Source organism: Leuresthes tenuis, unplaced genomic scaffold (assembly GCF_036924035.1).
Source record: "Leuresthes tenuis unplaced genomic scaffold, fLeuTen1.0.hap1 SCAF_7, whole genome shotgun sequence".
Taxonomy (NCBI): Eukaryota; Metazoa; Chordata; class Actinopteri; order Atheriniformes; family Atherinopsidae; genus Leuresthes; species Leuresthes tenuis.
In genome coordinates, this window is record NW_027325361.1 from 7,027,761 (window position 1) to 7,046,219 (window position 18,459).

Here is an 18,459-nt window from a genome sequence, read left to right on the forward strand (position 1 = left end):
TTACTGCATGGTTTGTGTTTGTTCCTGCCTCTTCTCTCCCATTTGGTGCTGGACAGATACAGTAGGCTTATGTGAGCTTTTTGTTTTAATTAGAAATGACTACGGTACTAGAGTAGGACTGTGTTAGTGATTAAATTTGGCCTTTAAGGATAGGCAATACAAAATAATGACAAAACAATATTAGGCTGCAATGCATCGAGCAGTGATGCCTTTATTTTGTCTTCTATGCTATTCTATGATACACCACACCTCCAAAGAAAGCACAAACCAACTGTGCAAGGTTGCGGCATGTTTAATTCATTAAAGCTAAGTTGGTGGAGAGGGAGAGATGAAACAGAGTCATCTATTTATTTACATTGAAATACTTCCGAATCAGAGACCAGTGGATGCTGAGATTATTAGTGTTTTCATCACTTTATTTATTCAAAATAATTTTAAAACAAAACATTGTCAGATGTTGTCATCACTTTGTGAAACATATTGAACGTAGAAAATGTTCCATATAACTCCTCATTCATATTAGGTGTGCAGTAATATTTGACAGTACAGTAGGTGCATTTTGATGCATCTCAACAGAAAAAAACATTTGCTTTAGATATGCCTTAAATGTCTGTCAGAACGTGAACAATCTACCATCCTTCTTGAATGCATTTAAACATTTTTTACATCAGCTCTGAATCTTCATGCCATTAACTTTGCTTCTGAGCAAGGATGAAGGCTCCTAAATTACCTGTCTGATTTTAAAAAGATTAAATGTGCATTAATATGTGCAGAGCTGATGGTAGCTGAGAGCAAAAATACTTTCAGAGTGCGTTAGCTCATTTTGTAACCAGGAACTGAAGAGCAGGAGCTAAAATCCATAAGGACTGATCCAGCAACTTCAAGTAGAATTTTTTAAATAACCTCTAGATAAGCCCAGTGGTCCAACTAATAGCTTGATATTCCTCATCAGCACAAAATACTGCAGTGTTGGACATCTTTTTTCTCAAATGTGTTTTGTCTGAAGTGTATTTAATCAAATTCACAATGACTACAGTATATATTCCTACTCCTACAGATATGATACAATATATTTTGTGGTTCTGTTAAATGTTAATGAGTCATGACTTAGGGTTGTGACCACTTAATGGACGATTCACAGAGCCTGGTGCACTGTGAGAAAGTACAGTGAATGGTGCATATACAAACTAAAATGGAAAGTTCAAAGAGTGGGCATTTAAAACTTACTATAATGGAACCTGACATTTTGTTGAAGCGGAATTTCTTAACAAACCAAAGAAAATCACTGGCCATTCAGGTAAAATACCATTTAATATATCTTCAAATGGAACTCCCTTTGACTTATGGCAGTGTTGCCGTGCTTTTGTAGCAGAATTATAGTTTTGTCTGCACCTCCTTTTGTAACTTTACAGTCGTTGCATAGTTAAGTCAATTTGTGCTGATTCAATCAGTTTCTGAACTGCTGAGCAGACTCTTTTGAGTCAACGGGGTCCTCCAATTAGCCAGCACTTCAGAGAGATGTTGAATGTGGAGATTATTGGGTGAGAATTTGCAGGCTGTTTGCAGAAGCCTGAATTTGGAAGAAGAGGTCTTTGTGCATATAAAAGCAGCTCTGGGATACGTGGTGTAACGCCAAGCTTGATATTATTTAGTTAGTATATTTTCTTCATTGAATTCAGTCTAACTTCTTGATTACTTTTCCGTCAAATTCCCTGGGTAGTGCTGCATGCTTACTCGGCTTTTGAGGGGACATGTTGGTTAGAATTTTTTTCAGCTGTGTTTCCCATCCTATACCTGTTTTTGTAAATGATTTTTGAGGCATATTCATGAGTCCTGCATAGGTGGTGTTTGCGTGCGTGCGTGTGTTGGAGTGTCTGTAAGTGCACATCTGTGTCTGAAGTGCAGCCTCTTTACTGAATTGTCCTTCCTTGATTCTGTCGTTCCACTTGAATGCCTGCTTGGTCAACGACTGTCTCTGCAGGAAGCATGATGTTTCGCTCCTTCGGAGGGCTTTTAGCATGTTTAGCTTCCGTGCATGTGCACGTCTTTGTTATTTTAGTGTGCTTCCTTAACCATGGGTGTGGTGCTTTCAGCTATATCTTCTGCCTCTTAGTCAGAGGCATATGCACATCCTGTTAGCACAGCACACACATACTTTGTAAGAACACAGGTAGACATGAAGCGTTCTTGATCAGTTTTACTATCATTAACTTGTTAAATAATGCATTCAGTCAATGTTGATTGAAATACAGTGAACTATGAAGACATAATGTACAGAATACTGTCATGTGAAATAGAAAAAGCATCGTCTTTCAATTCTGAGGTAAAAATATGGTCCTTACTGAGTCTGAAAATTAGGTAAATAACTAGCTGTCTGATCAGTTTCAATATGAAGTCCATCATTCTACTCCATGAAAGATTATTCACAAATAGAAAACAGTCAAGACAGTTGTCATTCTTCCCAGCTATGGATGTCCTAGCAAGTTCACCCCAAGGTCAAACCATGCAATCCTCAGAGAAACAGCCAAACACTCAACAGCTAGACTCTACAGGCCTCAGTTAAAAACGTTAAGGTTCTTAACAGTACAATTAGAAAAAGTATGGCCTGTTTGGAGGGGTTGCCAGGAGAAAGCTACTCTAAAAAGAACATGGCAGATCACTGGTCATAAAGCACAACAGCAGATTTGTCAGACCAGTGACAAAAACGCTTGACAAAAGAATTTTAGCTTCACACACTGATTCTACATTTTGGGTTGGATTTTGTTAGAAATTTGAAATGAATAATGGCATGGTACAATATGTTGCTCATCTGGTGTGAACAGGTTTACTTTACCTCATTTTAAGAAGTGGTAAGGACCAGATGTTTTTTTTTTCTTTTTATTCTGTACTGATATGGAAACCTTGGAATTTTATGAGGATGTATTTTCTTTTTTCTTTTTCATCACTGTAGCTTGTTCAGAAAATATAAAGAAGATCAAAGTACAGAAATAACAAACTTGGACTGATAATAAAATAGATAATTCAATGCCTGTATCTAATTCTAACTTTGCTGCTAAAAAGTAGTAATTTTTTGAATCGTCACATATGCTCTCCCTCAGTTCCACTTTGGCATTTTTCCTTGCAAACTTAAAAGAAAATGTGCAAACAGGCATGCACACACACACACACGTTTGCGCGTGCACACATATAAATCAGGACTAATTGCTGTCTTTGAGCACTAGACTAATCTGGTTAGAACACACTTGCCCAATTAGCATAAGATGAACTGACCTCACTTGTTATTTGACCTCTGGTACTTATGCATCACACACACATAACGAGAGAGAGGAAAAAAGAGAATCAGGCAAAACAGTGGAATTACTTCTAATCCAGCATCTGTTATGGAAATACTTGCACCCCCCTCCCCCTTGTGGGGCACAGCAATGATTTAACAGGCTCTTTGACTGCTACAGATTTACCTGCTGTTAACTCTGCCATAAAATAGCTTTTGGCTTTGTTCAGCCGGTTGAGGGGGTGCATCTCTGTGGGGGTGGTAGGCACGCCGCGATCACATCCTCCAATGTGTCAAAAGTAATTAGGATGATCGGAGAGTATACCCTATTATGTGCAGAGGTGTGTGTGCTGTGTGCTGTTAATTAGAATGATGAGTAGACTTTAATAAGCCCAGCACAGACCATCAAATACGGTACTTCTCTCGTTTTGTTCTGATTAGACTTCTTTTCTCCTTTAAACTAAGAATTCACAGGGCATGTTTGCAGATATATGCTGCTTTATTCACTAATTTCTTCCAGTCTTGGAAGATTGCAGTCAAAATGATTAGTGAATGAATAGAATAGTCGACTGAAAGCAAGTAATAAATTACCTACGTAGTCATTTCAACCTGGAAGGTCAAATAAATTGTCAGTTAGAACAAGTTTTGTTTTTGTTCTCTGGATTAATTTAGATTTATTGATGACAATTAATTGCAGTCCCAAATGAAAAGGCAGAGAGCAGGTTTGGTGTATTTTTTGTTCTGTTTGCTTGTTTTCCGTGTTTGCATATCAGTCATCACTTGGTCATGATGCTTAAACCGAAAGCAAGAACATGAAATATGGCCTCCCAATATTTCTGGGCAAGGTGGTGCTATCAGTTTTAAAAAAAAATGTGGCTATTATAAACAAATTCTCCAGTGAATTTGCCTCAAAGTACACCTTTTACACCTAGCTTTGAAGCAAGAAGATGGTTGTGTGATGCCAATGCAGCGCCATTGTTCTGTTCTTGCAAGACATTGCTGGAAGATATGTCTTCCCAAAAAGTCTTGTGTCAACATTATGGATTTCTCTCTTTATTGCCATTTTTTTCATTCGAAACTTCAAAGACTTCTTTACTTTCCAAAGTCTGCTCACTGTAGAAATAAAAATTGTCTGTATTCTGCTGCACATCAGTTTCTTTGTTGACAACATGCCACTGAACGCACTGAAACTACAAATTAGATAGTAACACTTGTGACAGTTTGAATAAGCTTTGGTCCAAGAATTTGATAGTCGACTACATTTTTGCATGGCAAGCATTTCATTATCCAAAACGACCTTCTCTCTCCAGGGAGAGCTGAAAAATTGGGTTCTGCTGTAATTAGGCAAGCTCGCTGACACAAAAAGAAGCACCCGAGGTAGCGTAGGGATGAAAGATAGGGAGGATGAACAGAAAGGATGAATGTAGGGAGAGCGAGAGGAGGAGGGGAGCAGATAATGAAGGCAAGGTGACAGTATGAAAGAGTGCAAGAGGAGGAGTGTATGTCAAGAATCAAGCAGGGGGGGTTGTTTGCCTGCAGTCGCCTCGTGGTGTGATATCGTTGAGTGTTCTCACCGTGTTTTATTACAAAGAGTTCTGTATTAAGGTCTGTGTTATCAGCTTGCCAGCTAACTTATGTTGGCTCGAGCATCTCAGCGTGTCCTCTTGCTGTGTTGTGTCACTGTTAATTTTGCACACATTTGTTTAATTCAGCCTCAAGAAACAGAAGAGATGACGAAACCCTGTTGTGCAGAAAATGCTGATTGTAGAAAGTACTTTGAGAGTTTATTGTGAGACATAAACTGGAAAGCCATATTTGAAGCAAAGCAGAATTAATATCTATTTTAAAAAAAAATGATTGCCTTTAAATTTTCAATCCCTCTGACAGCTCGGAAACTGAACAGATCAAAGTTTAAGATAGTTCTCATTGCTTCTCGCATAGTGATGTTTCACCTTTGATATAACATATTATGGTATGAGGTTAGTGTTGCCATCTTTTCTTTTGTTCATAAAAGGCTTTGTTGTTGGGCTGTCATATCGGATACTACTTGGTTTTCCGAGACCTTTGTTGTAATTAGCCATAACATTAAAACCACTTAACTAATTGTGTTGCTCTCACCAATCAGAACAGCTTTGACTGGTGGGGAGATGGTCATTAGACCTGTGGGTGTGTCCTGTGATGTTGTTGGCACATTGGCAGTACATTGTTTTAGGCTCAGTGGGGTGCAGGGTGGGTTATCCTTTGATTAGACATCTTCCAGTGAATCCCACAGATGCAAAACAGAATTGTGGTTGGTAACTGTCACTGTCTTTATTCTGATATAGTCTTCCCACTATCCTGGTATGGTATGGCTCAATTTTATGTTTTCCATGAAAGATAGTACTGCATAACTGATACTAATTGTTTTTTCTTTAGGTTCTACATCAACGGAGGTTCCAAGCAATACAAGCCAATACTATAATGTACCATGGACTGCTATTTTGTCAGAGAAAATGTCTGCAAGTGGGCGTTAACAACAGTGTGTTTGCAACTGCACATGCACCAACGCACTACCTAATTTATGAAGTCATTTAAAAGTCCAGCATGCAATTTACAATGCAAATCACAGATTCCTCATTAGTGTGCATGGATTGGATGTTATTTGTATAAATAAATAATAATAAATGCACGAACACTCCCAAAAGATATACTCAAACTCTTCTGAACTAGAAGTCTGTCACAAACACATTTAGTGCAATAACCACTCTGTACTCCTCTATACTCCTCACTTAGGTTATTAGTTTAATTGAATAAAAGCATTTTCTAAATTAGGGAAATAATATTGTAATGAACATACACACAGGGAAGTTCTGTCTTTGTCACCACAGCGTCACACGTGAAGCTGGACAAACAAATGATAATGCCCATGTCGAGGGGTTACTGGCCGCAGCGGAAAATAAAACGTGCAGAGTTGAGCCATACTGCACCATGTAATGGTCACAGCACGGTTACCGTTTTAGCGGTTATGTGCAGCACCACTGATGGTTGATAGGGGCCGGTTCAAAACTTGTGTGACTCGAAACGAGTTATTGAAAAAGTTGATACATTCCCTGCCATGACATAGATGCCCTCCTTATGATCCATTTAAGTAGGAAATCTGCTTTTTAACAGTTTTCTGTTATGTAAAGGTCAGACTAGCACCTAGATTAACAGGATTACCTTGGTCATCATTTTGTCATATCATTATTGCCTTAGTTGATACTGTATGAACCAGATCTTATCCCCCTTTTCTCTGTGTGTGAACAGAATAGAAGACAAAGCATTGCAGAATTTATGTGAAGTGCATTTTTATGAATATGAATGGCACACATCACTGTGAGCTATGCATTAAACACATACCTATCCTCCTCTGGCAGCTCATTCTTTTCACCTCTTTCCTCCTGACGGTCTCTCTTTTTGTCCGACAGAGACAGTGATGGATACAAGGACAGCAACAGCTGAGCTTGGCTGGATATCGTTTCCTGCTAATGGGGTAAGAACAATGTGAAAATGTGTGCTACGTGTGTGTGTCTGTGTTTATGTGCAGGCAGCCATGGGGAAATCAGTTTGACTACACTTAACAGTGGTCTATTAACAAATCAGTCAAAATTCTAATTACAGGGGCAAGGTGAAAGCAATTAACCACGACTACGACAGAAAGAAAGCTTTCCAAAAGATGATAGAAATGCAGCACACCAGAGTCAGACAAATAGAAAATGTTAAATTGAGTTGAGTGGATGAGGATAGCTTTCTTGAGCTCAGCTGGCTTCTTTAAATTCCAGCTTGGCAACTAGCCGGTCACAGTGGTCTGCCATACGAGTGTGTTGTGAGGTGAGTGGCTCTAATTGTGATGAATGGTTGTCCCCGTGCAGCACAGAACAAGGCAGGGGAGAGAAACAGAAAATGAGGGAGGCAGGAAAATGGAAGAAGGCAAAAGAAAAACTTTAATTTGTGTCACGTCTTAGTAAACCCATTAATCATTTTTGCCTATTATGTTGCTTCTCCCTGTGCCTTGTCCCCTCTCATACCCCTTGCCCCTTCTTCACACAAACTTTCCCAAGTGGGAGGAGGTAAGCGGCTATGATGAGAATCTCAACACCATCAGGACATACCAGGTGTGCAACGTGTTTGAACCCAGCCAGAACAACTGGCTCCTTACCACTTACATCGACCGGCGGGCAGCACAACGCATCTATGTGGAGATCCGCTTCACTGTACGGGATTGTGCCTCCATACCAAGTGTCCTGGGCTCCTGCAAGGAGACGTTCAACCTCTATTACCTAGAAACTGATAGAACTGTGTCAGAGGGTACCAAAGGGGTGGAATACTGGGCCAATGCCCCCTTTCTAAAGGTAACTGCCCAGAAATACAAATAAGTTAACAATAACAAATGTGTTGTTAGCCATTAGTGTTGTTACAGCGTGAATTATCATTTTAAAAGTAAAATTTATCTTGGATTCTACAAAGATTGCTCCAAATGCTTATTTAAAATGTTTTGTTTTTTTAACCGAAAAAACGAACTTCCATCAGCTGGTCTGTTGGGGTTTATAAATGACTGAATTCTACTGAAAATGTAAAAATCTATATTGTCTTACTTTTTTTTTTTTTAAATTTCGATTATCTCGTTGTCGTTTCTGAGTAATAACAATATGTAGGTCATAGTTACCCAGCAATTATTGGAGTTTATTCCGGACGCATGCTTATGCTTGCCTTCTTTTATTTGCCTCCTACATCTGCCCATTTCTTCTTCTTTCACAGGTGGACACCATTGCAGCAGATGAGAGTTTCTCTCAGGTTGATTTTGGTGGCAGGCTAATGAAGGTGAACACTGAAGTTAGGAGTTTTGGGCCTCTGTCCAAAGGCAGGGGATTCCACCTGGCCTTCCAGGATCTGGGTGCTTGCATGTCCCTTCTGGCTGTTCGAGTGTTCTACAAGAAATGTCCCAGCATAGTGCAGAACTTTGCTTTTTTCCCAGAGGTATGGAGCAGAATTGAATTGAAGTGGTGGGGATTTAATCAGACTTTTTGCAACTGTTAGATAGTCTAGGATTTTTTTTCTTCTCATTTTCTGCAGACGCTGACAGGAGCAGAGTCCACCTCATTGGTCATTGCCAGAGGAAGCTGCATCCCAAATGCAGAAGAGGTCGATGTGCCCATAAAGCTCTACTGTAATGGAGATGGAGAGTGGATGGTACCCATCGGCAGCTGCAGCTGCAAGGCGGGCTATGAGCCAGACAATGGAAACGTGTGTCGAGGTAAATCTTTCTATAAAGAAAATTTTGCTGGTCTAAAATAGGTTTGTGAGAAAGAAAAGAGAAAATGAAACTCTTACATCCTGCATATACATTTCATGTTGTTTTGAAGCAAAAGCTAACAAGCGAGTGTGACAATAAATCAATATGAAACAAACATCCTGCCAATATTCAGCCACAGAAGGCATTCTATGGTAGCAATCAAAATGTCAGAGCATACAAGAGATCATGCTAAAAGCTGAAACTATACAAAGTATGTCTGCAGTTACAATCAACCGCAGTTTGATATAAACGGGTATGAACAGATTCGGGCTGACTACATTCTTCACTCAAATCCTGTATTGGTTTACAAACAATATCATAAATTTACAAATGCACTGATGTTTTCTGTTGAATAAATTCAGCACAAAATGCAAATGTTCAGTCCAAGAGAACAAAGCATAACATTACTGACAGACAGGTGGTTTCAGCTGAATAATTTCATACAAGTAAAGTGTACTTTATAGTGGATTTTTGCTCAAGGGGGCAGAACACACCACTCCATATGTTAATATTTGTTGAGACGCACTTGGATGAAAATGGTCCAGAAATAGCTCATCCCCAATATTTCTACCTTATTTCCTTCCTTTTTATATCTGGCCTCCTTCCCCATTTCCTCTCCAAAGTCGTACCCATCATTTCTTATCCTCTCCAGAGAGTCTCATCGTGTGTGTGTGTGTGTGTGTGTGTGTGTGTGTGATGCATGTACATATGGTGAAATGATAAGTGAGGCTGCTTCATCCCATGTTAATTAGTTTAGCATGTTCCAGCCATATTACTGCGCTGCAAATTAGTCCCAAACTGTCAGAGTATTAGAAAGAAAGAGCAAGTACAAATGAATAAATAAAATTCTCGCTGCCTAAGGTTTAATATGTTTAGTACATCGACTGAAATGTTTGTGTTGGTGTCAGTTTGTGCTTTGCAGAGACAACATTTCTCATCATGAATATTTGAGTAGGTTTGTTGAATTTGAACTAATCGTGACTCATGAAATCTAGTGATTAAGTCTCATATGGTTTTGTATTGTGAGACTGCTTCAGAGTTTTACAGCATCTCGTGTCACTTTCCTTATTTAAACTTTTTTTTTTTGGTGTGATGAGTTTTGTTGTCAATGTGCTCATAATATTTGAAGCAGAAACAAAGGGACTTGCATTTGAACAGCCATGTACTACAGAGTGATGTTTTACTCATTATGTTTCTATTTAATTTGTCAAGTGAATTTGATTAGCTTTTGATCTGTTGCCAGAGAGGAAATGAACATTAGACATGTCCCCATCTAGTTTGTAGTTAATGAACTAGGCTGCGTAGTGTTGTGAGAATGAGGTGGCATTTGCGTGGCTGTATTAGAAGGTTGCTAACTGGAAACTAAACCTTGAGGAAGAAGATCAAACCAAACGGAGAGATGTTTGGTCTGTAAAAATAGCAAAGAATCTCCACAGCCCTTACTTCTTGTTATTTCACTTAACAGTATCAATTAAATGTTGTCCGTTTAAATGATACATTATTTTTACTCCTGTTCATCTGCCAAATTTTTCATTAAAAAAATAAATAAATTAAAAAATCATATTTTGGTTTTAGCCAGTTCTACTGTGTGTGTGTGTGTGTGTGTGTAAGTGGCCTGCATGCGACTAAAAGGCTGCTAGATTCAGTGTCTGGGTTGCATTATTGACATATTGTCATGGAAGACAATTTAAAAATATCTTCACATTCTTCATTTTCTCACCAAAATGATATTTTATGTCATTGTTTGAGTTTACACAGACAATCAGAAAAAAGAATATTGACTTTGAGCCAATCTATTTTTGTCCATCCATCCATTTTCTATACCTTCTTAATCCAGTTTGGGGTAACAGGGCGTGTGTGGCTTTATCTACTGTCATTGGGCGAGATGCAGGAGATGCACACTCACTCCTGGGGTCAGAGAGAAGCCACACATGCACGGGGAGAACAAGCAAACTCCACACAGCAAATGCCCCAGCCAGGATTTGAACCAGAAACCCTCTCGCTGCGAGTGTACCAGTGTGCAGCCCTTTGAGCCAATCCTCTTAGGAAAAAGACAACAACTCAATAGGATATTCTTAGATTGTATGACATATCTGAGTACGTTAACCAAAGACTCAGTTGACAGTCTTGACAGTCTCTGTGATGGAATGTCTGCGTACTCCTGCTTCATGTCCTTTACTCAAAGCTTCTTGCTGAAACAGTGATTTAAGGTGTCGTGGGACAGCGCATGTCCTGTCTGTCTTCTCCAAGCTGGCATCTTTTTGGTTTGCTTTTCTGCCAATCAGCTGATAACTTCTTGGCAGGAAGCTGGACTCACTATTGGAACAGATGGTCGTCTTTTTATGTTTGTGTGAGGGTTTGAGCATGTCAAGCCACAGAGATGGTGCTTATTTTGCATCAAATAAGCATATTGTGCAAACCATCCGGCAAAACTGGCTTGTGATCAAATAACTGTGTGTGTGCGCTTGAAAGGGTAACAGAGAAAGTGTTTGTGTGTGTTAAAATTCAGCTTGTGTCTTTAAATGCATCGCACTATAAATGCTAGCTCTGCCATGAAATTTCCCCCACTGTGTCCTCCAAACAATGCCTCCAGATTTTTGCAAATCCGCAGGCTTTCAGCACAGGTACACACACACTCGCTGGTACAAGTTTTAATAATTGATTAGTTAGGGTCTGTGCCAACTTTAGACAATTGTCATCCACATGGTCACTGTGTGACTCTACACAGCTTGCAAAGGGCACTGAGGGAAACAGAGAAATAGTCTCTCTTTGTGCCTATTTAACTCTTTCAGTCCTTATTTCTATAGAACGATGTGCTTGCATTACTGTCTCCTCTAGATTTTGCCCTTTTTCTTCTTTTTACATTCCCAGAAACTAAAGCGCTTGGGATTTTGCAGCTCTTAATTTTATTTTTTGAGATCCAGAATGTCCTTAAATGTGATGCTAAAAGGGATTGTAAATAACATGAGAACACTTAAATGCAGTAGCAGAATAAATGTTTAAAAATACAAAAATGTTCTGACATAAACGGATTGTTTATCATGCTTGATTTAAATTTTTTTTATTTTAGTCCATTCCTTCTTTACAAGTGTGTGCAAAAACTCAAACCACATTCAGACTGTATATATCAAGGGTTACTAGTCAGAAATCTATAGACATTTGGACACACACGTACAGAGAGGTATCTAGGTAATAGGGAGAGGAAGCGAGACTTGTTGCCATGGTGACACGCCCCATGTGTATGAGCAAGGTTGTTGAATAAATGACCTTGGCAAGCCTGATGTGTATCTGTCCATTCAAGATGGAAAGATGGACACGCTAACACACACACGCACACACACACACACACACACACACAAGGAGGGACCAACACTCGTGCAGAGAGGCCTTCAGGGAAAGTAGGTGACAGAAAATAACAGAAAAGTAAGCTGATATGAACAGGTAGAATGGATTGGAAAAGGTGAGGAAAGTACTGTGTGTTTGTTACATTTTAGGTTGTAAGCGCCCTGTGCGACAGTTTTAAAGGACGTGGGACTTGGACGTAAAGACACAAACGGTCTGTAACCCTGTAACAGTAGTGTTTCACAGCTTTTTCTTCTTTTTCTAAACCTTGAGGTGGTGTTTATGTTTTTATTACAGTGGCAGTGTAGTGATAACAGGAAATAAATGAGACAGAGGAGCAGCAAAGCTCCTTGGCTGGTGTTCATTCAAGTTCATGGTCAGAGGCTCAAACCAACTTCTTGCACCAGAGCTTTCCAAATATGGAGGCTATTAAAATGTTTGCCCTCTCATACAGTCAGACAAAATGTTGTCTGATGGCAGTGAACTGAACTTAACTGACTCAAATGGTGCTACAGTAGGTATAAAGATGTAGGTAGAAGCTGTTACATGTTACCCTGTGCAGTTCACGCCTTATCCTTATGTCAGTTTGATTGTTGTACTTTTGATTTAGTAATTATTTACCAACAAGGTAATATTTTCATTTTGATAACATTGACAGTTATTGTCTTTATTATTGAAAACAACAGAAGTTGTTGTAATAAACAATTTTCCAAAATCTCCCCACTCGTTTCGTTCGAATAACAATTCAGACCCTAAATATCACCACTCTAATACCGATTTCAACCATCCACCCCCGGCACAGATTGATTAAACCAATGCTAAATTCGGATTTTTGATTTGTTCCATCTAAGGATTTCTTCTGACTCAAAATGAGTGATCAGTGACGTGTTAGATTTTATAGATAAATGTGCTATTATTTTTTAAGTACTGAAGTGAATTTGATAAAACGTATCAATACAGAAGGATATTAGATTATTTGATTAATTAGTATTTAATTCACATACTTAATACATAATTGCTAAAAATAGACAAAATCTTTCATTCATTATGCCAACAATCACTGGCACAGCTGAATTGCAACATTCAAATGGCTCTTTTGATGTCGGGCAACCTTTTTGCAGGTCTCTTTTGGCATTGAAACCCCTTCCTCCTCTGCATCTCAAATTCTTTCCAATTAAAATAATTCTTTACAATCACTCTTGTCTTCAATCTTTTTTTTTTTTTTTTTGTCACTGAATTTGGATGGAATTCAGGTCATGACTGAATGTTTCCCTTTTCTAATAACTTCTTAACCTCTTTGTCTGCTTTTTTCAGATTAGTGTCTTGTTAGAATTTCCAGTCCCAAATCCCAGTGATTAGCTAGAGGAAGGCTATCAATCATTCTGGACTGTAATTCCTTAAAGAAAGCTTCCTTTAAAAAAACTGAAATATCTGTAGTTTCACGGAACTCTGTGGCTCGTGCGCAACATAATATGGAGTAAAACCAGGGAACAAAGAGCAGTTTCCTTCTTTGTAAATCGTGTTGGAATAAAAATAAGAAACCAAGAAATGAAAATGTAAAATTTCAGGGGTGGCAACAAAATACATTGATATTTTTGGAATATAAAACTTACTGTTTTGCATCGTTTCCTCACTCCCATTTATTTTTTTGTCTCTTGCTTCCTCAGTTTTTACTTGATGTTTTTGTCTTTCTTTTTTTTTTTTTTTTCCTTTGTTGCCATTCCTTTTCAGTCATGATCCTTGTGCACTTTAATGTGTGCAATACTGATGATCTCCCATCCATCATTTGGATCTCGTTAAAAGGCTGCTGTCCTCCTCTGTCTGCCACCATGTAACATTTATGTAACATTTACATTTTGACCTTACAGCAGGAAAATTTCCTAGGGATAGAGTAAACCTTCATTAAAGAGAAGGGAGAAGATACATCGCAAAAGATAAATAAGAACTGAAAAAGAGAACATAAAATAAATCTCATCAGGTTTCGCTGTCTTTTGGCTGAGTTGTTTCAGTTTTATTCCTCATTTCACACATCTCTTTTTCCTTGGTTGATATTTTCTTTTTTCTAATGTTGAGATTTATTATTATTATTATTTTTTTATCTTCAAAAGAGCAGTTATGAAACCCCATGTGTGAATTAAAAATGGGCCATGTTGCATTTCAGATGTTTGACCAGCTCATGTTCTTTTTGTTTAGCAAATTTAACATCTTATATTCTATAAAAATAGTGTAATTTATAGGTAAACTTCCAGCAAATGCAGAATTGGGCTCAAAGCTTGAAATATATATGGGCTAACATGCTATTTCTAATATGCGCTGTAAATGTGTGTTTTTATAAAGCCAGTAAAGTGACATATAAGAGTATCATGGTAAAAGAGCAGATTTCCGTTCCCTGGCAGAGATTAAACTTTGTTTCGAATTAATATGTATTTCAAAAATGAAAAATGCCACAACATTTTTGCCAGACTGGCTGCAAAAACGTGGAGCTTTTTTGGAGATCAGTGACATCGAGTCATAACATAGTAGTTGGTCAATATTTATGACCTCTGCACAAAACACTTGTCTCTGCTGCCAGTGTTTCAAACTTGCTTGATGATTCCAGTCGTCGATCCAACAGCAATGTGCAACTTGTTTTAAAACAAACAAACAAAAAAAAAAGTGGAACTTAAAAATAAATGAATAAATAGTGGCTTTTGTGCAGCTGCAAACTTCAGATTACTGAAGTTAAACCATTTTCATCAGTTAAACTGTTAAAAAGTTAGGCCCATCACAGCCCCTACAGTCATTGGGACGTTTTTTTTTCCATCATTTTTAACTTGAACTTTTTCAACTTCTGTCAGTGTCGCAGAAATGCCCAATCCATTTGGATTCTCAGTTCCATTAAGAGGTTTGTCTTCTCCCTGTTGGAATGCATGTAATAAAATGGGATGTATGCAGTCTGAAGAAAAAGAATATCTCATAAGCTCAGCATAAGCCCCTGGGAAATTAATGTTGGACAAGACAGACCGACATGATTCTGGTAAAATGTTCTCATTGTGCCCATGTAGGTTTTTCCTAGTGTTCAGTCTTGCTCCCTTACTATGAAGGCCTGCTCGTTAGGTCAAGTGGAGATTCCAAATTGGCCATAAATATGTATGTAAGTGTATATAGTGGTCTTGGTCTGTGTAACCCTCATGACCTTTACAATATCAGCTGAGAATATCACACTTACCTTGAAGGTGATGCAACCAAGTTTTCTGCTCTCCTCCAAATTGATGAATTTGTGACCCTTTCGTAGAAGGGTGGGGCTCGTCTCCCTGGTAACAAAGCAAGCTGTTCTGACAGACAGGCATGAGATGAGCACAATTATGTTATACATGCTACAATCAGTGACTGGCATTTATGTTATACAAGCACATAATTTAAAGACATTATGTGTCTGTAGGATATGAGTGTCAATCTGATTGATTTATTAATTTTTTTAAGTGGATGCAGCTCATGGAAAGATGGATAGGTGAACTGTAGCTGACCCAGATAAAGGACCCAGTGAAACAAAAGTAGAGTCCCCATTGCAGACAATGGGATTTTGTGTCGCACACAAATCTAGTCAGAACAAGACCGTTTGTTACCATTCACCAAAAAATCCCCTCTGTGCCATGTCAACTTTATAGAACCAATAAAAGCTCTAATGGCATGTTTGTCTAAAACAAAGTTTACTAAATGTCTTGTAATCAAGACAAACAGAAGACCCAGAAATAGGATTCAAGAACATTCAAATTGGTTATTTTTCACTCATGTTGAGGAGGGAAAGTTATTTTTTTTGTTTTTCACTCACCTTCTCTTCTCAGCTTGTCCTCAGGGCACCTTTAAGTCATCCCAGGGGGCAGGATTGTGCCAGCAGTGCCCGCTCAACAGTCGCTCCACCATCGAAGCTGCCACCCTCTGTGGATGTCGGAACGGATATTACCGTGGAGACATGGACAAACCAGAAGACGCGTGCACCAGTGAGTCAGTCTTTCTTAACATTCCTTCCTTAACATTCTCATTACACCTTCCAGCGACACATCTAATTTTCAAGATGACCAATACATGCTTAAGGTACCAACATCTGACACATTATAGCAAATGAGAGGCTGACACCACCGACAGTCCAATATTTCATAGTTAAGTGAAAAGCCTACATTGCTTTGATTTATTATACAGCCCCTAGAATTATGTGGCTCATTCAGAGTGCTGCAACACTGCCGTCCTTGTCGGGGGATTTGGGGAGCAGTCAGTAATAATGCTGCTACATTCCTCCGGCTTCCAATTGAAGTGAATATGTGTTTATTGTGTTGAAGAGGCTATAGAGTTATGCGAGATGAAGCACTGAGTTTCAAAAGCACAGCCTCTCAGTTCCACAGAGAGCTGGAGTAAGTAGGTTGAAACATGAATCATTTTGGACTCAGACTCTGAAACTGTGTATACCCGTGTGTATTTTTGTACAAAAGGTGTTATCACAAGTGTGTTTTTGCACATCCTGGTGACCTGAATACAACTTCATGAATTGATGGACAGTCTTATTGGTTCAGTCTTCAACCTATTTTTTCTTCCTTAATTCTTCCTTTTGCATTCATGGTTTGGTTAAATTTGTCTAAAACAAACAAAAAAATAATTCTGTTCAATTTATTTCTCTTCTGCCTAATATTTACTGTGACTTTTAGACAACAGTCAAATTTGTTGGGTAACAAACTGCACTGCTTTGCAGCTGTGGCCCTGGCAACATCAGAGCTACAGCTAGTTAGATGGTGAAATCCAATTCCAATGACTGACAGCAACTTTTACAGCTTTTTAATGTACCTGACATGTTTTATTATGTTCTCTGTTATCAGAAAGACTCAGCCAAGAAATGTAATTTTAATAGTAGAGACTGCAACGCTCCCTCATATGTGAGGAATTATGAGAAGAAGCAGGTACACGGCAAAAAAAATCTTCTTCCTTAATTTATTCTTACTTTTTGCCTGATATTTTCCCTCTACAATCTTTATGTAGCATTTCATTTCCCTCGACAAATTTACCTATCCCTCCACTTACCAACTCCACTTTGGCTCTTTCAGCCTTTTGACAGGTACTTTTCAGGTCCTGTTTTGTCCTCCCGGTTACTGTCCATGGAGGCCAGGCTTTTTCACTGTCCACCCTGCTGCTACCAGATCACGTGCAGAATTTATTTACTGCACGTGTGTTCTAGTTTAAGAGATTTTCTGTTTGCCATCAGTTTGAAAATTATTTCTTAAATGTCCAAACAACCTTAAACTGATTACATCCCTTGTTTGGATGGATTTGATGTAATCAAATTTGTAATTCATGCAAAAATCACTTACCTGTATCACAGTAGTCAAGACTTGATGGTTTTAGCTTTTAAAGCTGTAGCTTCCTCATAAGCTTGTGAAGTAAACAAGAAAAGACTAATTTATTTTCACAGTGCAGTTCAACAATAAGGCAATTCAAAGTGCTTTACATAGAACATAAAAGCACTAAAAATAAATTACAGACAGAATAACTCCACTTTGGCTCTTTCAGCCTTTTGACAGGTACTTTTCAGGTCCTGTTTTGTCCTCCCGGTTACTGTCCATGGAGGCCAGGCTTTTTCACTGTCCACCCTGCTGCTACCAGATCACGTGCAGAATTTATTTACTGCACGTGTGTTCTAGTTTTTAGCTTTTAGAATACAGTCAGAAGAAAACAAGTCAGGTACTTATAAAAGTGCTGATATATTTACTCTGAAATTTTCCAGAGGGAAGTTTTCTTGTTACCTGTTATGAAGATATGGGGTTAATTAGCTATGAAAACAAAGAGGTACAGAAAAAGCCTCAACTTAGCATCAAAACAATGCTGATAGAAGAAGAAAATCAACTTTTCAAGTGAAAAGGTGGCAGAAGTCAACCCATTCATCCACAATGGCTCTGGGAATTATCATCATTTTAAATTCAAGGGCGAGAACAAACCCAATGAACAGGAAAAGTCCAAACTTTGAGAAACTAAGTGATGGAACTCAAACATAAGAAGGAGCTTCATTTTATTTATTTGTCATGAGTCCAGTCGCATATAAAATCAGATCAGTGATGCAAGCGCAAACTCTTGGTTTGTGAATAGTTATCTGACAGAAATCACTCTTTTAACATGGCTCACGGGCTGCAAAGGTACATAGATGTGGGTAGGTGTGCATGCTATGTGTGTGGGTATTCTGTATGGGTCAGATTAATGTTGTGTAAGAGTTTGGCTGCAAACAGCAGCATGGATTTGGTCTTTGTCTATTTGAAATGGTCTCTATTGAAGCAGCAATAAAACTGGAAATGTGATCTAGTCTTTTCTTCTTCTTTTCCAAATGGCCGTGTTCCTTTCATGAACTCTGCGTCTGACAGTTTGCTTTGAATTACTGCTGCTCATAGAAAGGTACAATGGAGGGAATATTTGTGTCAACACACTGCACTCACCTGAGTGTGTAATTATGAAAGCACTCTTAGCAGAAATGTTTAGTGCTTTGATTTTTGTGGTTTGGCTTTTACTGTCTGTTTGAGAA

General features: G+C 38.5%; 1 protein-coding gene across 1 annotated transcript in view; it reads left to right on the forward strand.

The window, feature by feature from the left end:
- The window catches only part of LOC140311621 (ephrin type-B receptor 1-like), an 86,458-nt gene that overhangs the window by 20,588 nt on the left and 47,411 nt on the right, over window positions 1-18,459 (forward strand). The window contains exons 2-6 of the mRNA XM_072389049.1: window positions 6,718-6,782; window positions 7,351-7,641; window positions 8,048-8,266; window positions 8,363-8,543; window positions 15,749-15,904. Coding sequence (XP_072245150.1) covers window positions 6,718-6,782; window positions 7,351-7,641; window positions 8,048-8,266; window positions 8,363-8,543; window positions 15,749-15,904 — 912 coding nt within the window. The remainder of the gene's footprint in view (window positions 1-6,717; window positions 6,783-7,350; window positions 7,642-8,047; window positions 8,267-8,362; window positions 8,544-15,748; window positions 15,905-18,459) is intronic.